This window comes from Aquila chrysaetos, chromosome 2 (assembly GCF_900496995.4).
Source record: "Aquila chrysaetos chrysaetos chromosome 2, bAquChr1.4, whole genome shotgun sequence".
Classification (NCBI taxonomy): Eukaryota; Metazoa; Chordata; class Aves; order Accipitriformes; family Accipitridae; genus Aquila; species Aquila chrysaetos.
In genome coordinates this window covers 71,195,952-71,220,935 of record NC_044005.1, presented here as the reverse complement: position 1 = coordinate 71,220,935, position 24,984 = coordinate 71,195,952, and the positions used below count along the sequence as shown (strand labels likewise).

At 39.3% G+C, this 24,984-nt stretch overlaps 2 protein-coding genes across 3 annotated transcripts in view; one reads left to right on the top strand and one right to left on the bottom strand.

Annotated features, from left to right (window-relative positions):
* ZNF292 (zinc finger protein 292) overlaps positions 1–17,334 on the top strand; it is a 56,605-nt gene extending 39,271 nt beyond the window's left edge. Inside the window, exons 5-8 of one of the 2 annotated variants that reach the window (XM_030041509.1) lie at positions 2,164–2,366; positions 5,202–5,338; positions 6,608–6,749; positions 8,472–17,334. In XM_030041509.1, the coding sequence (XP_029897369.1) occupies positions 2,164–2,366; positions 5,202–5,338; positions 6,608–6,749; positions 8,472–15,659 (7,670 nt within the window). In that variant the 3' untranslated portion in view covers positions 15,660–17,334. Of the gene's footprint in view, positions 1–2,163; positions 2,367–5,201; positions 5,339–6,607; positions 6,750–8,471 lie in introns of those variants that run through there. The other variant, XM_030041517.1, reaches the window with a different exon arrangement.
* On the bottom strand, positions 16,142–24,167 carry GJB7 (gap junction protein beta 7). Its single transcript, XM_030041521.2, has 2 exons — positions 23,474–24,167; positions 16,142–16,908 (listed from the first exon to the last, which is right to left on the bottom strand). Exons 1-2 carry the CDS (start codon positions 24,165–24,167, stop codon positions 16,772–16,774), a joined length of 831 nt encoding a protein of 276 aa, XP_029897381.1. The 3' UTR covers positions 16,142–16,771.
* Between the last annotated feature and the right edge of the window lie 817 nt (positions 24,168–24,984).

The following is a 24,984-nucleotide window of genomic DNA, read 5'->3' as shown; positions in this document are numbered from 1 at the left end:
CTTGTTACAGAAATAAGGTAAAATGTTCCAATGTTATTCCAGGAAGACTAGCTGGGAATAAACGGTGTGGGTGAAAGGATTACTGGTACCTGGTAGGAGGAAGGGCAAGGCTAAAACTACTGAATGTAATTAATCACTGTGTCTTTTGTGGGTTGACAAGAGTATGAGCGTTTTTTATGAGGCATTGGTAATGACATTAAAGGAACATTTATTCTGCTGCTTAAAAGGCAGATGTCTGCTGATAAACATGAAAATGGTTACCATCTACCAGTTGTCTGTTAGCACGCTCTAGTTTTCCTTTGTTCCTACATGAATAAAAATCTGGTCATATCTTCGTCGACATGGAGAGAGGAAGAAAGAACTCGTATTTGACTGAATAATCTTACACATCAGTGAGCCATAGCTGATCATTTGTAATAGTGCACAAGGATCCTGAACAAATAACTAAGAAGTTGGTTGAAATGACAATTCAACCATAAATCTGAAAATGCATGAAAGATAATGATGGGGTCTAACAGGCCTGATTTCTGCAAAAGGCAATATTTTCTGCCCTAAAATTCTGTGCACTGAAATGGTAAAAAAGAAAACGGTTGACCTAATTTCCGTTGCAAGATGGGCTTTTAGTAATACCCTGTATAAGTAGCTAGAAGAAGGAGAAATCATGGGATAAAATGAAAGACAGTCATGAATCAAAAGCTAACTAGGATGTGAGGAAGCAAAGAATAAAATGAGTTGATCTTTTTTCTTTCAGTATACTAATACTCCAATTACTAGAGAAGTGATTAATTTTGCAGATGCTGAAATTACTTATTTATTTCATCAAGACCAAACAGGACTTTGAAAGTCAAGAAAATATAAATTAGGTGAATGGGCAACATGATCCAAGTGAAATCCAAGGCGAGTAAATTAAGAGGAATACAGTGAAAGTTTCTGTCAAGATGTGTCAGAAAGTGAGCACTGCAAGTGCCCAGAGGTTTCAGGAAGGGGTGATGAAAATACTCAAAAGGGTGGAAAATAATCTCATTTAGAAGAGATCAAGAGTTTACACTAACACTGAGAGAATATGAATCTGCTGGTTTTCCTTAAAGAATGGAAACAAAAAACATTAGAAAATTCTGTTGTTTTTAAAAGATGAGGGAATGTGTCATGAAATTAAGATGTGAATAATTGAAAACCAGAAAGATTTTTCATGCAGTGTGTAACTAGCTTGTGGAAACAGTTGTCACAGGGAGGGGTTGATGTCAAAAGGATTAAATAAAATTGATTGTCTCTGTGTCTATCTAGTTTTAGTAACTGTGACTTTAAATATTTTGGAGGTAGTATTAAACGTCATGCTTCAAAGCTGAAGCAATTTTGATCTTGAAGATCTGGATGAGACCTGAGCTGTATGTGTAAGAGTAAGAACATTAACCTGTGCTCCCCTTTTTTGTAGGATTCTTACGCCTTCCACTGAAGCACCTAGAGTCGGGTTGTTAACATAGACAGTACAGTTTAAACTCTGGTAGCAGCGTAGCTACAAAATACAGTTGAATAAAATACAGCCATTCCTGTGTCTTTGAGTTTTAAACTATACACAGTCAAATGTATATAATATAGGCCTCTTTTTGTCAGAAACTTATTTGGCTGAAAAACTTCTAAAGGAGTTTGACTGCATTCTATGGATGCGTAATATGAAATATTTAACACCAATAGAAAGGACTTCAGACACTTCGCTTGTCACTTTTATCCTTTCATAGCAAGGTCTAAAAGGCCTTTTGTCTTTAAAAGGCAACTATTAGCAAAGGCGTAGCACAAATGTGTAAAGAAGGATGTGAGAGTAGTGGCTTTGTGTTGTTTGTCTTTCTGTAGAACTATAATCAAATGGTATCTAAATATTTTAATATTTATATGCTTTCTAAATCTGTTTTGTGTGCAGCTATTTTGCCAAGAAATTAGAATGACTTAAAACCTGCAAGTAGATCAAAGGTCTGTAGCAGGGAATCCTTATAATAAATAAGTACAGTTTTCAAAGGTGCTTTTCCTCATCTTTGCTTCATACCTTTTGTACCTTTTTTTGATTGTATAAATTTCAGGGGTTAACCATAAATGAATAAATGCCATCTGTTAATTCTGTAACCTGCTGTGAAATGCGTATGTAATATTTTGGCTTGTTTTTCTTTGAAGTGAATGAATTTTTAGTGTTTGAAGGCCCTGTCCTGCTGGATATGCGTATTAAGCACCTAATGAAAACAAAGCAATTAACGCAAGCTACTGCCCTGGCAAAACTGTGCTCTGACCATCCAGAAATCAGTGCAAAAGGCAATTTCAAGCAAACCTACCTGGTCTGTCTTTGTTCAGGATCACCAAATGAAAAGCTAATGGAAGAAGTAAGTAAAAAATTAATAACTTTTTTTAGATTTATTTCTTTAATGATAATAAAGTCACTAATCATCGGCTGTCTTTCTGTAGAAGAGGTTTTTCCTTTAAAATATGATCTAAAATATTTTTGGTATTCTGTTTTTTTCACTTAAGTCACTTTTAAACTGACTAGTAATTACTTGATTAAAACACTTGTGGAAGTGTAATATACTAGTAGGCATTTTCTGGCTCTGCCACAACTTTGATTTTGCTTGAAGTATTTTAAAACTCTGCCTCGGATCTTGTTAGTAAGGTGAAGATAATGGTTTTCCCACTCTTACTATTTTAACTATAGCTTTTTGTGTGGTACCTAGAATGGGGCCCTTTAGATGCTACTTTCAGTTCAGAGAATAAATGTAACCTTTTTTGACCCAAATTCCCGGGTGAAATTGAAGGTGAAATCAGATATTTGATCTGGTTTGAAATACAAAATCCTTCTTAGTTAAATACAAAAGTCAAAGAGGAGATGACAGCTTTGCTCTTCTGCATTCTTTCAGGTGACATCTTCATTTCTCACCCCACCCCAAAGTTTTATCTGAGCTTTTTCCCTTCTTAAAGGAAAACTAACTGCAATTGTCAGTTTTCTTGACTGTCTGCATCTCTGTGCTTTTCGTCCCTGTCATCTTTTTATGTTAATAATAAGTATTAAGCATGTTGAAATTGATCTTAAAGGGATGAAAACTATGCAGTGATGAGAGTTGGAAAAGTTTCCTACCCTAGATATAGACTAAATTCTAAGGTGACAGCTTCTGACTGGGCATGTTCTTCTGATGCTCAGTAGGATCAGATCAGTCTTGCCCTCCCAGCTCTGGCTGCTGTAGGCCCTTCCAGAACAGGCTCAAGAGGAGCTGTGACAAGGTTGTGCAATCTCCTGTTTGTTTGCTGAAGACTTTCAATGGAACTTGGAATTTGTGACCCCGCAAACATGCTTCCTTCATTACTCAGCCTCACCGCGCTCCCAAAGCAGAATGGGCTCAGTCAATGAATGAACTATGAATCCTGTGGACAAAAGGAATGGGGTAGCCTTGTTTCTTAGGATGCCATAACTTACAGATAAGTTCAAACTGGGTTATCACAGAGGACCTAATTCAGATATTTCCAAACCTTGGATTGCTTGGGTTGCTTAGCTTTGCAGCTTCAGCTGCAGCATGGTTTGCAGTATTACTAACCATTCTGGAAAGTTCATGTATTACCAAGAGAAGGCAGTTATGCTATTAACATGTCAAGATGGATTTCTGAACTGAGAAGGATAGTTGTTTTGTGGTGTGAGAACAGTAAGAAAATGGGAAAAAAAGGTAAACCGTAAAGAAGTACAGCTCATTCCTTAGTGGTATGGAAATTTTGATATCCATTCAGACTAGGCAGAAGAGTAGCATTTGAGCTCATTTTCAGCTTGGATTAGTCTAATAGTTTGCTTCAATAATGTGAAGAATGCAAATCTGCAGTATGTGAAATGCTAGACTGACAGACTTGATGGCTGGACCTGTACAGACCTTTGCTGGAAGCTGGGTCCCTTAGGAATTCTGAGAGGCTGGAAAAACATTTCAGAAAAAAATTCCCTTTATTGTAAGTTCAGTTTCCCATATTCTTCCCTAAGCTTTTAACTGATGGTCCCTGTCTGAGATAGGGCACTGAGCAAAGCAGACCTTCAGTCTAAATTGGTATTACAGTTATGTTAATCCATCCTCTCTGAGGTCTTGAGAAATGCAGTTTTCTTTAGAAGATGAATTTGAGGTTATTAAACCTCAAATGATGTTCAATGAAAGGTTATTAGTGTATTTACAAAATGTCAATTTAGAGGAAAAAATGAGTTGCTGTACTCTTCAAAATTGTAGGTTGATTGCTGGACCGATAGCTGGATGCCACGGTGCCCAACCGAGCTGTGGCTGCCACCTTACCCAAACTACCAAACTAGCTGGGTGTTTGGGTGGGTGCTTCCGTTTCTTGCTTTGGGTGATCTTGTGATTTCTCAAGAGAGCCTTCCAGCAGTGCTGTTGCAATGGTCAAGTTATTCTTCAGCTGCCAGTGTCAAAGAATAAATACCAGCATCTCCTGTCAGATGTGCTAATTGATGTAATCAAACCAGTCTGCTGAGAATCAAATTAGACAGTAGTTGTTATAACAAGTGTGCTGATTAAGGACTGATACAACTGTCTAGTACTACGGGGTGACTGTGGTTTTTCTGTTGTTTTGCTACAAAACTAAGTGCTTCCATCATTGCTTGAACAACTAAGTTACGTTGCAGAGACTGTAATGTTCTTCTAGAAAAGCATCCAGTTGACCTGCTTCTTACTGTACAGCTTCCCTTTTCTTTTTATCTTTGATTTTTTAAAAATGCTGGAACTTTCACGTTAAACTTCCAATTCATTAGTTGCTCAGCTATTATATTAAAGCAGTAGTAACGTCAGTGACTAGTAAACTGGGTTAGAGTTTCAGGTAATAATCTTATTGTGTTAGGTTGCAATTTAAAGTTATAAATCTGCTTGTTACAATTATCATATGTATGTAATATATATGAATAATTAATGTACATTAAAATTTTTAGGTGACTGGGACAGTAGCTACACAAGTCTTAGTCTGAGAAACAAGTTTATATTCACTTTAATAAAACAGTTTTTCTGGTGGCATAATGAGTTTTGACACTCTATCTAGAAATGCACTGATTTGCTTTCAAGCTTATCTCTATCTGATAGAGTTAAATATTCACTAAGTTCTAAATCACTGTCTTTTTGCAAAGGATCAGATGACTGTGAAAATGAAACCACTTTCTTAGTCGTGGTCTTGCTTTCTTTCCTCCCTTCTAGATTGCAGAAGTGGATTGCAAAGATGCTCTAGAAATGATCTGTAACCTAGAATCTGATGGAGATGAAAAAAGTGCTCTAATTCTATGTGCAGCATTTTTATCTCGCCAGCTGCAGCAAGGAGAGATGTACTGTGCCTGGTGAGTTTGAATATTGTTTTATGTCTAGTGGAACAAAAATTAGTTTTGGGAAGACAGAGCTGGTACATAAGCCATAAGTTAACTTTTCTTTAGCTGATAAAAATCTATGAGCTAAAGAGGAAGGAGATAAGGCTATTGGAAAGCTAAAAAAAGAAAAGAAAAGAAAAGAAAAAAAAAAAGTATTTGACGAGATTAGTTTCCATTATGGGTATTTGAAGGCTGCATGTAGGGTGAGGCATTTACAATACCAGTAGCTGGTTAATAATTTTTCTTGATAACAATCTTACACTGTAGAAATAAGGAATTTAATATCTGCAGGCAGCTAGTCACCATTATGTCAACATTTAATGCATAAGTACTGTTCCCATCTGTCCTTATTTCACAACACAGTATTTCTTTCTCTAACAAACTTCTAGAAAAGAAGGAGCTCTTTACTACTCTAACCAAAATAATAAGCTAGATGAAGATAATTATTGTTTGGGTCTTGCTTTCATTAATGTGGGAACAAATAACTGGTCTTTGTTGGCAGATACTTGAGCTGGTAGGCTCTGAATTTCCAGCTGCTAACAGTTGGGTTGTACTTCCAAACCTGTACAATTCCTGAAGAATTTGCTTTGGTTTTGCACCTCCTTTTTATGTGCAGCAGCAGGAGAACATCTGCTAATGCAGGATTTTGCTTAAACAGATTCTGCTAAAGTTTTGGGGGTTACACCATTCCACAAGGTACTAAATACTCTTGGCTATTTGCACCTAAGGAGGAATGAACTAGTGAGTTAAGCTAGGTACAATAGTACTGGCTTTGGGGGCTAATTTCTCACTAAATCACAGTTAGATTCAGCTCTTAAAGCAGAGCAGCTGAAGATAAATGTATCTACCACAGAGAAAAGCCATCCTCCTGTAGCTGTTAGTAATTACTAAGAATTCAGAAGTGTAAAATTCCAGTCTGTGGAGTGAAGAGTAAACTACTTAGCAAGACTTTTTTCAAGACCACATCATGAGTCTGTAAATTATGTAGCATGAATTGTGGTACTACTGGCTTTATTCTGATCTGTCCTTCTGGAATTGAGTCATTGTAATAAACTTGAAAATTAGATACTAATAGTGTGGGTATATTAATAAAAAGCTTTTCTCTGTAAGATAAGGTGTGAATAAATTCAGATTTTTTTGCCTTTCCCAAAGACAAAAGAGAAACTGTTCTCAACCTTGCATTTCTTGTGATCAGATTAGTGGTTGTGTTGCTGGCCCTGAAATATTGTTCTCTTGTTCTAGGGAACTGACTCTTTTCTGGAGTAAACTGCAGCAAAGGGTAGAGCCTTCTATTCAAGTGTATCTAGAGAGATGTCGTCAACTTTCTGTGTTAACTAAGACTGTTTATCACATTTTCTTCCTGATTAAAGTAATTAATTCAGAGGTAAGGATACTCCTGAAAGAATATTTTTGGCACTTTTAATGGAACTGTAATCAGGAAAATTTATGAAAGCTGCTTAGACATCCTGTCTCTTTGTGTAGCAACAGCTTTGGGGCGATTCTGATTGGTTTTAGGAAAGGCCGTAGCAACTTCCTTCTGCAGGTAAACTGTAAGTTGATTCATTAAAGTTCTTTGTTCCTTTGGAAAAAAAAAATTGAGGGATAAACAGAAGAGCTGGATGCCACAACTGAGATGAAGGAAAAACTGAAGGTGAGGTTATAGCCTCTACTATTGTCCATGTCCTCTAAATGGGGTATTTTGTTAGCAGGTTCTAACATTCTCTTCATTATTTTCTGTATTTCAAATATTACAGAAAATGGAGAGGAAAAGCTTATGAGGAGAGGAAATAAAGGCTGACTATTAATATATAAGAAAATTACAGAAAGTTTTAAAGAAAAAAAAAAACAACACCCACAAAGAAACCCCTTTTGAATTGCCACTTAAGAATGCAGTTTGTTTTGATAAATGAAATACTTGCCTTTTGTGGACTTAGATCCAATGTTGTGTTAAAAACTTTGTTAATCTTTCTCAGCTAACCTTGTCATCTAATTTTCCTAGTTTCCTCTCTTTAGTGCCTGCACTGTTTAATGTTTATAGCTTAATTGAGCTCTTCGAAAGCTTTTAATTGGGAGATTTCTGTAACTCGGTATATTAATTGTAAGAATAAAAATTCCTTTTTTCCTTTTGCAGTGTTCTAGTATGGCTAATCATGGGCTTCTGATCTTAAAGATTATTTTTTCCAAAGATCTGAACTAAATTGGAGTTAGAGAGGGGGAGGAAAATAACTTTCAGAGAGTCTTATAATATGAAGAGCTCTGTCTGCTCCATGCCATACTGGTTTTTCTCTAGTGAGCTGTGGATCATTTTATTGATGGCAGAAATTGGAGACCACGTGGGCAGTAGACTTGTGCATTCATAAATTCACTGGCCTTTATTTTCATGTCTACCACAGCCTCTCTGTGCATCCTTGGCAGCGTAAAGGGACTGTAAAGTGGACATAAATGTAATTTACGTTGCCTGAGGGTATGAATGAGGAAAGACCACATGACTTTTGGAACACTTAAATGATGGAACATCTAACTATACTTACTCCTTTCAGTTGGAGTGAAGCCACGTGTTCAGTTGAGGGCAGTTGACTTTGAAGTGGCATAATCTTTAAAAATAAAAATAAATCTTTATGCCTTAAGTGATGTCCAAATTATAGGTCTTTTTGAAGATCACGTGCTTCCCTTACTTTAACTGTAGCACTTTTTACCATTTGAATTCTACCCAGTGTTAACTTAATGCTCCATAGAAGCTCCTCTCAAATAACTGTGACACAACCGGCAGGCTTTCTTTCGTGGAAAAGGCTCAATATGGCTCTAATATAAACTGAACACCTGTAAAATACAGTCCTAAAGTCTTCAAACTAGACAGAACATACAATTAATTTATGTTTTAGTTGTTTGTAAACTTTCACAATTTTTTAGTAGCATGAAGACAAGTTATGCAACTTAAGGAATAGCATCTAAAGACAAACCACTATGTTTCTTAAAGGAAAAAGTATTGTTATAAACTCCAGGTGCATTTTTTCTGACACTTAAGGTTGAATAGTGATACCTCTTATTTACAAATATAGAGAGTGTTATGATAAGTTGACTTACTAAAATTAGTCTTGCTTTACAGATTGATGGTGCTGGACTTGCAACCTGCATTGAACTGTGTGTGAAAGCATTGCGCTTGGAATCCAGTGAAAATACAGATGTCAAGATATCTATTTGCAAGACTATCTCCTGCTTGCTTCCAGATGATTTGGAGGTTAAACGTGCTTGTCAGCTGAGTGAATTTCTTCTCGAACCCACTGTGGATGCATATTATGCTGTTGAAATGCTGTATAATCAGCCTGACCAGAAGTATGATGAAGAGAATCTTCCAATACCAAATTCTTTGCGCTGTGAGCTCTTACTTGTACTGAAAACTCAGTGGCCTTTTGATCCAGAATTCTGGGACTGGAAAACTCTCAAGCGTCAGTGTCTGGCACTTATGGGAGAGGAAGCATCCATCGTGTCATCAATAGACGAACTAAATGATAGTGAAGTTTATGAAAAGGTTGAGGATTGCCAAGAAGAGACTAAAGAAACTTCTGTGAATGGGCTTGCTGGCACTTTTGATGAGGCTACAAGCCTTCTTAAGGGTATCAGAGATGAAAAGCAGAAAAAGAGAGAAATTAAAAAACTCAGAGAGAGGGGGTTCATATCAGCTAGATTTAGGAACTGGCAAGCTTATATGCAGTATTGTGTGTTATGTGACAAAGAATTCCTAGGTCATAGAATAGTTAGGCATGCACAAAAACATTATAAAGACGGAATTTACAGTTGCCCTATTTGTGCCCAAAATTTTAATTCTAAAGAAAACTTTGTTCCCCATGTAACTTTGCATGTTAAAAAATCCAGCAAAGAGAGATTGGCTGCTATGAAACCACTGAGAAGACTGGGAAGACCTCCTAAAATAGCAACTGCCAACGAGAATCAGAAAACTGATTCTGTATCCAAACAGGAGCAGCGACCCATTAAGAAGAACAGTCTCTATTCAACAGACTTCATTGTGTTTAATGATAACGATGGCTCAGACGATGAGAACGATGACAAAGATAAACCTTACATACCAGAGATAGTGCCAGTTCAAAAGCCACTCCCTGTTAATGAATTCACCTGCCCTGTAACATTTTGTAAAAAAGGCTTTAAATATTTTAAAAATCTAATAGCACATGCAAAGGGGCATAAAGATAATGAAGAAGCTAAGCGTTTTCTTGAAATGCAAAGCAAAAAAGTGATTTGCCAGTACTGTAGACGACATTTCGTAAGTGTTACTCACCTGAATGATCATTTACAAATGCACTGTGGCAGCAAGCCTTATATCTGCATACAGATGAAATGTAAGGCTGGTTTTAACAGTTATGCTGAGCTGCTGACACATAGGAAAGAGCATCAAGTCTTCAGAGCCAAGTGTATGTTTCCTAAATGTGGCAGAGTGTTTTCCGAAGCCTATTTACTCTATGATCACGAAGCACAACACTATAATACCTATACCTGCAAAGTCACAGGCTGCGGAAAGGTATACCGTTCTCAGAATGAACTGGAAAAACATGTTGAGGATCACAACAAGCAGCCTGAAAAAGCGCAACAGCCTGAAAGCCAGACTAATCAGCCTGATCTTAGTCAACCTTCTAAAGCTAATGAAAATACCGATGGAGTTGCTGTTAAAGAGGAATTGACATCTCCTCTGGCTGACAACCGAAGTAGTTTTACTGAAGGAGAAAATGTTGTCTGGAATCAAATCAAAGCAGAACCAGTAGGGAATGAAAGTGTAAACACATCGGCAAGTATACTGCGGCAAAGCGATTCCTTGCCTAATGCTGGTTCGGAGCAGTCTCCTACGGGTTCAGTGAAGACAGAACTGGCAATTCCAGCAAGCAGCATTAAGGTGCCTGCTGTTAACCAGAAGATCCGAGATAACTTTGTAAAAAGAGGTAAATTGGCTGCTACTGCCAGTAAAGTAGATACCACTAAACCTGGAGCCCAACAGTTGTGCTCATCGGTTGACTCTTGTCTTCCAGTTTTCCAAGAGAGAAAGGAAGAAGACTCTCTCAGTCAAACTCAGAATGTTCAAAATATTTCTGTGACCTCAGACACACTAAAACCAGAAGCCCTTGAATCAAAAAGCTTAGAAAGACAAGTGAGCATTGTTAATCCATTCAGCATGCAGAATCAGGCAGGATATCGAAACAGTGTACCCATTTCCAAACTTGAAATTGAAGACAGTATTAAGGCTGCAGCTAATCTATATAACCTGCCTTTAAAAACTTTAGAAAGTATTACGTTTATTCCTTCGCAGCCTAACATAAATAGCTCTTTAGTTCCAGCTGTGTCACCAGCAGCCCCAACTCAGAAATATAATTGTCAGGTTGAGGGGTGTACTCGAACGTACAACTCGTCACAGAGCATTGGCAAACATATGAAGGCAGCACACCCTGATCAATATGCTGCTTTTAAAATGCAGCGTAAAAATAAGAAACCACGAAAATCCAGCAATCTGCAAAATGTGCCGAACGATGGGAAGATTGTATATCTTATGCCGTCGCAAGTGGGCAATCCCAGTGGTGCTGCTTTTACCGCACAGAACAAACCTAATTTGAATCCTGCCTGTTCCAGTCAAGTGCAACATGTCTCAAGTACGCTTTTCCCAACTCACCTAGAAAATTTGGCCAGTCCTATGTTGCCTATAGTTGAAAGTGTCATAAATCCAAGTTTGTCTACTCGTATTAAAAGTGAGCCTGAGAGTGTTTTATGTTCACAAATGGAAAATTTGTCTGGTGCAACCTTACCTTCGCAGTTGGATGATCTGGCAAAAACGGTTATGCCTCTGAATATTGATGGTGGTTCAGATCCTTTTCTTCCTTTGCCTGCAGAAAATGGTCCAATGTCTCTCTTTCCTTCATCAGCAGAGAATCCTCCAAATTCAGTCTTCTCACAACTGGAAAATAACACAAATAACTTTTCATCACAGCTAGAAGGAAACACTAGTTCTGCTTTCCCAAAAGAGGAGACTGTTGATCAAATATTTCCCTCACGATTGAGTAATGAAAATAACTTCAGTGAAACTAATTCTCAACATCCAGCTTCAGAAAAGGTGAAAAAAGATCGTGGCCGGGGCCCGAATGGGAAAGAAAGGAAGCCAAAACATAACAAGCGGGCAAAGTGGCCAGCAATAATTAGGGATGGCAAATTTATCTGTAGCAGGTGTTTCAGAGTTTTCACTAATCCTAGATCACTTGGTGGTCACTTATCTAAGAGGTCTTACTGTAAGCCTCTTGAAGGATCAGAAATTTCTCCAGAAGCTCTGCAGGCTAATGGACAGTCTTTGCTTGCCAGTATGATTCTTTCCTCAAATTCATTAAACTTGCAGCAACCCCAGGAGTCTGCCTTCAGTCCAGAGACATGTTTTAAAGATCCATCGTTCCTCCAGTTACTTGCAGCTGAAAATCGTTCCACAGCCTTACTGCAGACTATGTTTCCACGGGCCAATGTGACTAACTTTAATACCGGTGGGAATGAGGAAGGAAATCAAATTATAAAACAAGCCTTGGAAACTGCAGGCATCCCGAGTACCTTTGATAACACAGAAGTACTTCCACACGTAGTTACAACAAGTTGCGTCACTGGTACGACTCAGATAAATGCAGCTGTTCTCCCCAACTCAACCACGTCCCCTCTGCTGCAGACAGTCTGTAACCCCAGTACCCTGCTAACAGACCAAAACAGGACCCTCAATGCCAAAATTCCTCCAATAAACGAATGCAAGAGTTTGCCTGTTTTTGCAACAGAAGACTTAATGCTAAAGACTATTGAAAATGGCTTATGTCCTAGCTCGTTTTCTAATACTGTTGCAGCAACGCAAAACTTTGCAGGGAACAGTTCACGAGTTTCAGTTATAAGTAGTCCCCAGAATTCAGGATCAAGCAACTTGAATAAGAAGGGAACCAGTGCTTCAAAGAGGAAGAGAAAAGCAACTACGCCCTTGCTTGTGCCCAATACATCACAGAAAGTAGCAGTAAATAATACAACAACGATGGGACTTATCACCAAAAGCACCGAAGGAAACGTGCAAATACAGGGAGAAAGGTTTCAGTCCAACTTGCTGGCAAATTGTGGCTCTCAAGCGGTGGTGGAAAACCTCACGCAGAAACTCAATAATGTTGACAATCAGTTATTCATGACCAGTATCAAAGAGAACTTCAAAACAAATCTCGAGGCTCATACAATGCTACCCTCTTTAACAGTAAAAACTGAAAATGGGGATTCCCAAATGATGGCTGTAAATTCCTGTGTGCAAGCAAATTCGGAGGAACAGATTTCAGAAGACAATGTTATGCAGAACTTTGAAAAAACCCTGGAAATAATTAAAACTGCTATGAATTCACAGATACTTGAGGTGAAAACTGAAATTCAGGATACTGTTGCTGCTTCAGGACAGAACTCACAAGTAAATAATGCACAGGCTTCTTCGGGAAATTCTGCACATAGTGTAAAACTACCCACTCCCGCACAGTTTGCTGTGCACTTGGGGAATGTCACTGCTGCAAAGAGTAGCTCTGCTCAGTCTGAGACATCTCAAAAGGATGATACTCAAATATTGGAAATTTTGGAGGGCTTGCAAAAACTAAAACTAGAAAATGATTCACCCATTCAGGTGTCTGACACTGTTTCCCAGTGCCCTCCAGCAGATATGCTAGCACCAGCAGTTCCTGTTGTATCAACTGAAAATAAACCCCTCATCCAGATATCTTCAGAGGCAAGTAACATTCAGTTCAGTGATAAAGTTAATAAGCCTTTTGTATGTCAGGATCCAGGCTGCAATTATAGTGCTATGACAAAAGACGCATTATTTAAACACTATGGCAAGGTTCATCAGTACACTGCAGAAATGATACTAGAAATTAAGAAACATCAACTGAAGTATGCCCCATTCAAATGTGTTGTAGCTACGTGTCCAAAAACATTCACAAGAAACTCTAATCTCCGAGCACACTGTCAGCTTGTACATCATTTCACAACAGAGGAGATGGTAAAATTAAAAATTAAAAGGCCTTATGGCAGAAGATCTCAAAATGAAACTGTAAACACAGCCCCGCGACCTGTTGAAATAAAAACTTTGCAGACACTAATAATAGAAAACAAAACTGCAGCTCCATTGGTCAAAGAAGGTCAGATAAAGGAAATTGTAGAGCCTGTAAAAGTCTTGGAAAAACTTCTACCAGAAAATAGTATTCCTGAAAGACTGGAAAAACCTCCCCAAGTGGTTTCTGTTCCACCGGAGCAGCATAATGCAGCCTCTTTCGGTAGTACGCAGGCACAACCCAAAGTACGCAAGGTTAGGAGGTACAGGAAGGAAAAAGAGGAGAGAAAACGTAGGAAGCCCGTAACGAAATCTCTGGAGTTTCCCACTAGATACAGCCCTTATAGACCATACCGGTGCGTCCATCAGGGTTGCTTCGCAGCTTTTACGATACAACAAAACCTAATCCTTCATTACCAAGCTGTGCACAAATCAGACCTCCCTGCCTTCTCTGCTGAAGTGGAGGAGGAGAATGAGCCAGGCAAAGAGGAACGCGATGAGGTGGAAACCAAACCTGCCGTCAGAGAGTTCAGGTGTGAGGTGAGTGACTGCTCTCGCATTTTCCAGGAAGTTACCAGCTTGATACAACATTATATGAAGCTTCATGACATGACCCCAGAGCAAATTGGAAACATGAAATCAGCTCCAGAGGCAGGAAGGTTTTCTTGTGATCAGTCTCAATGTAAGTCTTCGTTTACAGCATATCTTAACTACATTGTACATCTCGAGGCAGATCACGGTATTAAGATAAGGCCAAACAAAGTAGAAGATGACGGCGTATTCAAGTGTGACTGTGAAGGCTGTGACCGTATTTATGCTACTAGGTCTAACCTCTTGAGGCATATTTTTAACAAACATAATGATAAGCATAAAGATCATCTAATAAGACCTAGGAGACTGACACCAGGTCAGGAAAACATTTCAAGCAAAGCAAATCAGGAGAAACCATTAAAGTCCAAACAGAGAGGACTAAAAAACAGATCGGGAAAAGAAGGTAACAGGCTGTCAGTGAAAACAAAACGAAAGAAAAATGTGAACTTGGAAAACAAAAACTCAAAAGGAATGCAAGTTCAAGAAAATAAGGCTTATTCACTGAAACGCGGCAAGCACGTATTTTCAATAAAGGCTAGAAATGATGCCTTATCAGAATGTACAAGTAGGTTCATAACTCAGTATCCATGTATGATAAAGGGATGTTCTTCCGTAGTTACAAGCGAAAGTAACATAATAAGGCATTACAAATGTCACAAGCTGTCCAAAGCATTTACTTCCCAACACAGAAATCTTCTTATTGTATCTAAAAAGCACTCTGTCTCACAAGTAAAAGAAGCCTCTTGTGAGCAAGAGGAGACTGATAAAAAAAGTGATGTGAAAGAGCCTGAACTGAGTTTGATAGTGAGCAATAATGATTCAAGCACATCTACATTACCGCAGAAGGAAACTGAAAAAGGTGAGAAGGATGAAGTGGACGAACTGACAGAACTATTCATTACTAAACTGATTAATGAGGATTGTTCAAGTGCTGAAAATCAAGCAAAAATCTCTTCCAGTGTAAATAGTGACTTGCAGGAGACCAGCTCCTGCCCGTCAGAAAAGCAAAAATCAAACAACTTAAAAAGAGCAAACAAAGAAAAAAACGTATCTCAGAATAAGAGGAGGAGAGCTGAAAAAACTGAGGAAGTACTGCCTGCTGACGTGAGTAGCATGCACAGGGAGGAAGAGACTGCTGTTGCCATTCAAACAGCTGAAGAGCAACCTGCAGCTTTCGACTGGAGCTCGTTTAAGCCGATGGGTTTTGAAGTGTCATTCCTCAAGTTCCTTGAAGAGTCTGCTGTGAAGCAAAAGAAAAACACCGAAAGAGACTACCACAGCAGTGGAACCAAAAAAGGATCCCATTCGAACTCAAGAAAATCCAACGAGAAGACCTCCGTAGCAAGTAATAATGTCATTTGGTCATGTTCTGAAACTGAAACCCTTGTACCGTTTGCCAACCCATCACGGCTTCCATGTGGTGATAACGTAAAGATAGTTTTAGACAAGACTTTTAAAGACTGCACTGAGCGTGTGTTGAAGCAACTTCAGGAAATGAAACCTATCGTCAGTTTGAGAAAGCTCGAAGGACGTTGGGAGGATAATCCAGAGGTTACAGCTGCAAAAGTAATTGTTATGGGTACCGAGGAAGGGGAGTCAAAATACTGAAAACGTAATGTGTTTAACCGTGACCTGTAATAAAATTTATTTTGAATAGGAAGCCATCAAGCATGCTAGTAACTGTGGAGCTCTTTTATTTTGAAGTGATTTAATCTAGCAAAAAACATGACATGAGTCATGTAAATGTCTTATTTGTTTTTATCCCTATGGGACTTGAAGAACAGAGTAATTGCTTCAGTTTTGTAAATACTTGATCAAAACCTCAACTTTCTATCAAGATTGTCCTTTCCATGAACTAAATCTTTGTGAGTTGTCTGTGATTGGTATCTTTCACCAGGTCACTGCTCATGTATAACAGTACTCTTTATTTGTAGATACATTTTTTTTTTTTGTATATATTTATTATTGTAAATCATTTGCTGCCACCAGCAGTCTGTAAGTCTAAACTATTAAATGACACATTTATATTCGGAATTTTAATTTGTAACTAAGTGAGCAAGTTTTTAAAACTGTCCTTTAATCATTTTAAATTAAGAACTTTTGAACTAAAACTAGTTAAGTCTGCCATATCCAGTTTATTTTGCATAAAGCATTTATTTACAGGAGAGGAGCTGGATAAGATCACATTTCATAGGTTAAACGTACTGACACACTCTCATTTTTGTAGATTTTAACATCCAGTATCTATGGATGATACTCATATGTAGTTAACTCATAAATATAATAGTTTTCTTATAGCTACATTTTTCATTGCTTTTAATTGGATACAAAGCATTTATGATTCCATAATAAAAATGGAAATGTGAATAAAAATAGTTTGCTACATTGGAGATTTAAAACAATATTTGGTATTAAAGAATCCGTTGTGAATGTGATAGAAAATTAGTAGTGTGGAGCAGTGTATATATTTGAGGTGGTGATTTGTGAAGTAGCCCAGTATTGCCTTAAATAAAATCACATTTCATTTCTTGTTTTATACATGTGATCTTATAAAGGTTATTTTTGTTTCTGTAACTTAGATTGGTGTATAGTTTAATTTTTGTTAAAAAAAACAAAACAAAAAAACTTCAGAAACCGTTTTTGTAAATAGTGGGTTTATAAAACAGATGGTTTATTTTGATAATACCAATTTGGTATCTATCTATAAAATACATGAGTCCTTATGCCATACCATTAAAAACTGAATAAACAAGGCACTTTCTGAAAGGGAAGTGAGATTGTGATCTTGCAGATAAACTCGGTGGTTGTGCTCTGTTGATGGCACAGGCTCCATCCGCGCTCTTCTGCCTCTTGCTGACTGTACCTGGCAGCACTCTCACCACCTCTCTCTTTTCCACACTGGAACGAGCCTCAGAAGCGGTGCCGCTTGTAGTGCCCGGGATTGGAGCAATTTCTCTGTATGCTGCTAACCAAAACGACAGGTATCCAGTTTGTTGAGTAACCAAAAGCGTGAATGCGTTGGTGGGAGCTGTCAGTACCCAGGAATCTTCAGTGTTGGTTTTCATGCGTGATTATGCTTAACTCGGATGGGACAAGCCAGCTGGATTGTGTGGTACCAAAAATTTTTCTTGGATTATTCTCATTACTGGATGTGACCTACCTTCAGTAATATAAAATAGTCTTTATCTTGGGAGAGATTGGCTTGATTTTTTTTTTTTTTTTCCTATAAACTTGTCTTGCCATGTAAAGCTTTGCATTAAATGCTACACTTGATTGCTCTTAAGCTATTCACCTGGAATCTTTGACAGTTTACTTGAATATCAATGCAGAGGGCACATTCCTACAACCAAATGAAGTGACTTGTTGTGCGAGTGAGGATTATGTATGAAAAAGCGGAAAGGCAACAGCATTTCAACTTGGGCATAGCCCTTGGTTTGCTATCTGGTGCTAAATTGCATACCTTCTCAGAAGGCCCATGCTTCCATTTGAACAGAGCCCATTCACTCCTCTTGCTTTCGATCCCTCCCAAGTGACTGAACTGATAATTCTGCCAAGTTAGTAAATCAAAGTTGTGGTCTGAGAATGATAAAACCGAAACAAATCCTTGCATTTTAACTCTAGGAGAAATCATTATGATCATTGCATTGATTATGCATGATGCCATGTTCTACCTACCAGAGGCCATGTGGTCTCCCTGGATGGAGCTGCTGTTGGATGCCAGCCGCAGTGATTGTAGAGACCTTCTGCAGGGGAGAAGAGGGCAGAGAACCTCCTCTGGAGAGGATCCACAAAGCTTGCCTGAAATCTCTTGTTTTCAGATGTACCTAACCTCTGCAGTCACTGTTGACAGACCTCACAACTGTTAATTTTTAGAAGAATTTTGTGTTGTGTAAGTTAAATAGTTTCAACATTGACATTCCTGATGATAGATACCGTATCATTTGCAGGTTTTAGACTGAGAATAGCATACAACTATTTAGCTACACAGTGCTATACTAGAATGCTAATTAAAAGAGAGGAAAAAAAAAAGGAAAAAAAATTCCAATATCATAAGTATCCAGGAAGTAATTTCTGGTTTGGATCTGAATGTGGGGTCTGAATTTCTGAGAATGAAATTTTTAATATTGTCTCATTCTTACCCCAGTTAAGCCAATTAAAGTGAGTGCTGTACCAATACAGTCAGTGCCCTCCGGGGCATACTCTCTTCTAGGTGGGTACTGACAGCCTGTCCAACAGGTAAGCTAGTATGGTATTTTTTTTCCTTTTCAAAAAAAGTATTTTAAACTTAAAGCAGGGGACTGAAGGCAGGGTCTGATTTAAGATGTCATGGACTGCAGGGGGCACTGTGGTTTGGTAAAGCCACCCGCAAAAGTTCCTGCGGAAATAAATCTGGTATTTGCGTTTAGATATTTTACCTTGAGCGATGTATAAAACCTCCTGCTACAGCTGCAGTAGCACGCCTGAACTGACAGCTCCACCGGAGCCTGGAGCCGTACCCCTGCCCTCGGGGCTGCCGGGTGGCCGAGCCCAGCTCTGCCAGCACCGCCTCAGCCCGCGGGGGGCCCCGGGGGCCCTGCCCCGCCGCCCGGGCCCGCTCCCGCTTCTCCCCTCTCCTTCTTCTTCCTCCTCCTCTGTGTCTCTTGTCTTCCAGACACGTCACCCGTGAACTGTGGTGCATTTGAGCAAGGACGCTTTCTTTTAAACCCCTAGTCGCCATCAGGAACGCGCTGACTAAAACGGCAGTTGTTGCTGATGGGGAAGCGACCCAATCGAGGAGTCTGGATGCAGAGTACGGACTGTTTTGCGATTGAAAGACATCTTTAAACCGGCAGTCAGCCTCTCCTGTAGTTAACTGTGTTTATAAAGAAATCTTAAGTTGTCTGAGCCCTAATTCAGTGTATATAAGAGCAGTGGGTTTGTCCTCACATGTTTTGGGGTGGCCGGTCTCAGCAGGATGGGGGGGACTGTTGGTCCTAGAGCGTTCTGGGATGTCCTGCCTGTGGCTGTTGGATGGTAAGGGAGCGATGCTTGTGAAAGTGACACTGAAAACAGTCCGTGGTCCGGGTGAGGAAAAGTAGTTGGCTATATTCTTGCAATTGGTTTCCGTGCCAAAGAATTAGTTGGTTGGGGGTCCCACCTGCACAGGCGGGGACACCGTGCCCTGAGGTTTAGGTGCCCCGGGCTAGAGGAGCTCCTGCTCGTGCTCTGCTCACCCCTGGCTGGAGCCTTGGTGTGGAGAAGATGATCCCATTGAAAGGGTGGGAAACAGGGCCGGGGGTACTGGAGATGGGAATAGAGGGAAGAAACTATCAGCAAAGAGGGAAATATTTTTTCCTGTGACTTTTTTCAATCCTCGTCTGTCACAAGGCAAGGAAGTTACTTGGGTTTTAAAGAAAATTAGGATCTGTGTAAGACTTGGATCTTTTAATGTTTGCAGAGGTGTTCTGAAATATGAATGAGGTAAATATTTTTGTATGAATGCACATGGAGTGATCATGTTATTTCTCCATCGCAGTATGGGCTCAGATCAGCTTCCTACCAATTGCTATGTGCTTGAGGAGACTGTACTTTTACACTTTAAAAAGAAAAAACGTAGCACTTGAAATTTTTTCAATTTTGCCTGTTTGAGTGACTTGGAAGTTGAATACATAAAAAAGCCCTTAAACCTTTAGTTTAGGGACCGAGCCTACAAACTCATTTGAACCAAAAATGTAAGAGCAAATTACTTCAGGGATGGGTGGATGAGTGAAACTTAAACTGGAGGACAAAGGAGTATAAAGGCAGGGAAGGGGCTGTGGAAGGAAAGGAGCCAGTAAAAGACCAAATGCTGGCCAAGAGCAAGGGTTCAGAAAGTAGGTGAGTTTGTTTCTGTTCTCTCAGGTTAAGTAAAATCTGATGGAGCTGCCTTGTGTGATGCTCATTTCCTTTTCATTAGTGGCTCTGTCAAACGCTAATTTTGCAGCATGTGATGTAAAAGCCGCTTGGCAGTTTGCTATGAGTGAGTTGGGGTTACACAGAGTTGGTCCATAATAATTTTTCAGAATATTTCTCATGTAAGGTACTGGCTTTGTCAAAACTGAAGTATCCTTTGAGACTTGAAACCTGTTGATTTTAGAATTTATTTATCATTTTGTGGCTGTTGAAGATAGAATTAGAAATAAAACCTTGAATATACATTCCAAAGAATTAAAGTTCTTATTTCACAGGCAAATTTTTGGTCTAAGCGGGAAGCTCTGACCAGCCATAGAGCTTTAGGGGGTGCTCTAAAACCCTTCAAGCCCTGACTTAATATACTTTTTTATTAGAGAGCAGCTAATGCACAAATTTAATCAGAAATCTGTGTTGGCTAAACTGTGTTTGCTTCTCTTCATTTTCTCTCAAATAAACCTTGCTTTTAAAAAAATAAATACTTTTTCATTAATGTGCTGTCTTAAAATCTGTCCTCAGTAATTAAAAAACAGTCATTCTGGAAGCATTTTTTATTTTGATAGTGTTGCCCTTTGTGGCGGTGCGCTCCCCGCCCCCCCCCCCAAGGGGACCTGTATTTCCCGTAACCCTGCTCAAGCGATAACCACCAGTGGCGATCGGACTGGATGTGTCTGGCCGTGACGGCTCCATCTGGCTCGGAGTGGGTTCAGGGAAGACAAGACAACACCACAACAGCCAAGGGCTAATTTGAACAATGTGCCCACCTAACCACAGTGCTGGTCGATGTCCGACTCAAGCCAAATTTGGAAGAAACTAATACCTGTAGTAAGTATGTAAGTAAGACTATGAGTCAATTATCTTACTCCATAAATAGTGGACAGCCCAGGGCCTGTTGAGCTCTCCTGCACGGCAGGATCTCCCCTTGAGCAGGGATGCCTCCCAAGGTTACTCCTCGAGGCTGAGGGATTCCTTGCCGCAACAGATTCTCAGTAAGTGATTAATGGCATGCTAAACTTCGAAATCTTAGCTAGGTGAGGTAAAGGATTGATTGCACATACGTAATCCTTTAGACAAACCATTGACCAAGTCTGGGACTAGGAGTGGATCCAGCTGCACCTAGACTCCCCTCTGAGAAGGAGTTTAGAACGCAAGGGGCTCCTTTCTGAACCTCCTGACTCAACGGGAGGGTCTCCCTGACAGTTTTGGCTGACCCTGTCCTCTATGCAGTAGATACTTAAGTGAACCCTGCCATCGAATCTTGTTAAACCACTGTCGCATTTACTATCAAACTTGGTTAAAACGCTGTTTTATATCAATAAACATATTGCTACTTCTCTCTTACAAGTGAAGTGCATCACTCCATCCACAACACCCTTGTCTTAAAAAATGATGCATTAAGGTACGAAAAGGCCAAGATAACTTGGGGGTTTGTTCTCAGTTACTCAGACTGTGGCAGTCACAGTTACACAGGGCTGATGGGCAGTGGTTTTGCTTCATGCACTCCTTGGTGGGTTTTGTTCAGTAGCTGCAAAAGAGTTTCTAACTGCATTTCTGTCATGAGCCGCATTCTGTGTATGTAGAGATTTAATAGAAAATGTTCTGAATTGTGTGAAGCGCGTTGTCTCGATACACACACAGATTCAGCGTCAATCCAGATGTAAAACTTTAACCGGCCACAAGCTGGCAAGCTAGTATCTGAGGGACTGCTGTGCTGGGAAGTTCAGCAGCAGCAAGTGTATTTTCACCTTTTATAAAGGCAAGCTTATTTTGGCAAAAAAGCTTGAAAATCATGGTCAAAGGCACATAGTTTATTCATTAGTTCTTAAAAGTTAATTCTGTAACTGCTACCCCAGTACTCATAAAAGTAATGCTTTGTAACCAAAGCTGGGTTTTTTTGGAGTGAAAAAATACTTAACATGCTTTTGCTACTGTTTCCTCTTCTTTATCCTAGCACAAACAATAACATTGGTTGAACATTCAGGCAGCAATAATAGTTAACGTGCTTTTGCTACTGTTTTCTCCTCTTTATCCTGGCATGAACAAAAAAATTGGTTCAGCATTCAGGCAGCTCCACTTATTGCAGGTCATGTTTTTCCTTAAAGGGTGTATTTTGATCAGGCTCAGTACTGATACATGTCCTAAGTTCTTTCATCCCAGCAATGGAAAGAGAACACTACCCTGAAATAAGTCTTTTTAGGCTCTAATTTCTATCGTCTCAGAAGTCTAGGTTCAACAGAAGACATGTCTTGACTAATTTCTGTGCCTTTCCTGTTAGCCCAAGCAACACACATAACAAAGAGCAGAGGTGTGTGGTGTTTAAGTAATACTTCTGAAATTTGGGGGGAGGGAATAGGTGATCCTTTTTTACTTTGTTTCTATGAGAGGCTTTTTGTATTTCTAGATTTTACATGTTCTTCTATGGCAGAGAAATTTACTGAAGGAGCAGCAGTATTCTCAGTCTTACTAAAGGGACTGGATTCCAGGCTACTGAATACTAGGACTACTGGCTACTACAATTGCCATATTGTGTGGTCTACGTTCCTCTCAGATCCTAGGGAACTGGGAATGATCTTTTCCCTTAAATGCCACAGCCACAGAGCAGAAGAAAAGTCTAATGACTCAGGACCTGCTCGGTGCCGGTGACCAGGAGTTAACTCTGTACTCTGGTATGTGCTGCCTGCACAAGTTCGAGCCAAGTACCTTTTCTTACAGGATGCGTTCTGATGATAAATACCCTAAAAACTGTAAAGGGCTCAAATACCTCCAGAAGGAGGTGCTCCACAAATAGCTAAATAACCAGGTCTGTCTTTACCACCATGGGGCAAACTAGGTATGTCTACCTCTTCTTATTTTTTTCTTTTTTTGAGATGTTTTACAGTAGGCCAGTGGAATGGGCTTGTGACTGTCCAGCTCACTTCAAGACACCAGCAGCCGCTGTATGCCAGTGCTGCCCGATCACTATTTCAACAGTTACCAGATCCACCCACCTGACGGATGCTGTACATCGCCTTACCATTCTGTGTCTTAATCAATCCCAGGTTCTTCCAACTCTGCATATAAAAAGCCTCTTTTTTTGCTTGTACCAAAGCAATTCTGTGTAATATTCAAAACACAACTGTTTGAGCAATTGTTTCAGCATGATTTATCATAAGTGTCTGTGTTTATATTAAAACTTCATGGAATTTTCAGACTTCTACACCTCGTTGCAACCTGAAAAGATCTATGTGTGACATACATAATGCAACTGAATTTATCCACTCAAGTAAGGGGGAACTAATAGAGAAAAAGTATATATATAAACATAACTATCCTTCCAGTTCTGTAAAGGACTGATTGGAAAAGCAATTCATCAAATACAGCTCGTGTAACGGGAAGGTGGTCTGTAGCCTTCTTTTAAGTCAACAGGGAACTTTTTTCATGTTTGTCTTGTATATGCAGAGGCAAGGATGGGCAGCTGTTGTGGAACCGTCCTGCAGCTGCTGGTCTGTTGTGACCAATGATTCCTGATTTGTGGCAATCACTTTCTGAGCCTTGACATTTCTTGATGTACCTCTTCAGATAACATTTTATGGAGTATTTGAAAATGAGATAACTCAATTCACTTAGATTTAGTACAATGCATAGGCATGAAGTTGCCACCAGAAAATAGAGGAAAATCATCTTCTCTGTGGGTTTGGAAATAAAGCAGTCTACGGTATTGGGACATGGTCTTATGTCACATTTCACAAGACGTGGTACTTTGAATCCATTGTACAATTTATAAAACAGAACAAGAAAAACTATTTCTAATCCCATTTTTAAAATAAGGCTGATAAGGTAAGTGCACAGCAATCCACCATCTATCTCTCCTGGACTTTTATAAAGTTTCTGGTTGTGGTGTTTCTCTCTCTTCTCTCGGTAAGCAACATGAAAAACAACCAAGAGTGAAGGGGTGGAGACCATGATTAATTGCAAAGCCCAAAGACTGATGTGGGAGACAGGGAAAAAATGGTCGAAGCAGACATTTTCACAACCAGGCTGCTTGATATTGCATTCAAATTCATCATGTTCATATTTCCAGATGTTTTCTGCAGCCACAATATAAACCAGTAAGCGGAATATGAACACAACTGCTACCCAAATTCTTCCAATTCCTATTGAATATTTGTTCACTCCACTCAGCAGATCACGTAGGAATCCCCAGCTCATTTTTCTCCTGAAGGAAAGAAGGAAATACTGTATCAAAGAAACACAAGATCAGAGAGAATCTTCCTCTTGGATGAAAAAAATAAGACATTCATTCAAGGTGAAATATAACCAGTAGCTGAAGCAATTTAAAATTATTAAGCATTTAAAAAGGAAAACAACAACAACAAACTTAGTTCTGGTAATTTGTACCTTCTGAGGCTATTACACAAAATTTATTTGCTGTTAAAATAGATTTTGTCAGTTAGGCTGAAGCCTAATCATTCTGTTAAGCTGTCCTCTGCAAGTAAATGTGGCTGTTCTTCCTGAGGGTCTCCTGAGCATCGGGTAGATCTTTCTCTGGCAAGTTCAGGCTAGCACTCTGCCACTGAGGTACACTCAACTTAGCCCTGTCAGTTATGCAAATACTAAGCACAGTCAAATCAGATTTCACTTTCAAATTTATGTATAAGAGCCATGTGTCCCATACATAATAAGTTGACTACCAAAATGCAAATTGTTTTCTTTTTGTCTGTGGTCTAACTTCTCAGTAAACTTGTGCGATATTTTAAATCCTGTCCTGTTTAACTGGATTTTGTTTGTTGTATTTCTTATCATTTAAGAAATGCACTAAACTTTACTCCAAAAATGTTTTTATTTTATAATTTCTTTTCTGCACAAGTCTTCCCCTGTCCTAACCCTGGAACACTTCTTTTGGAGGAGCTGCCTAAGAAGCCACGGGCAGCCAGACTCTCCTCAGTGTCAAAAGAAGACCTGAGATAACCACCAAGAGCATACAGTCACCTTCCCATCTGGCCCCACCTCTGAGGTTTGCATGGAT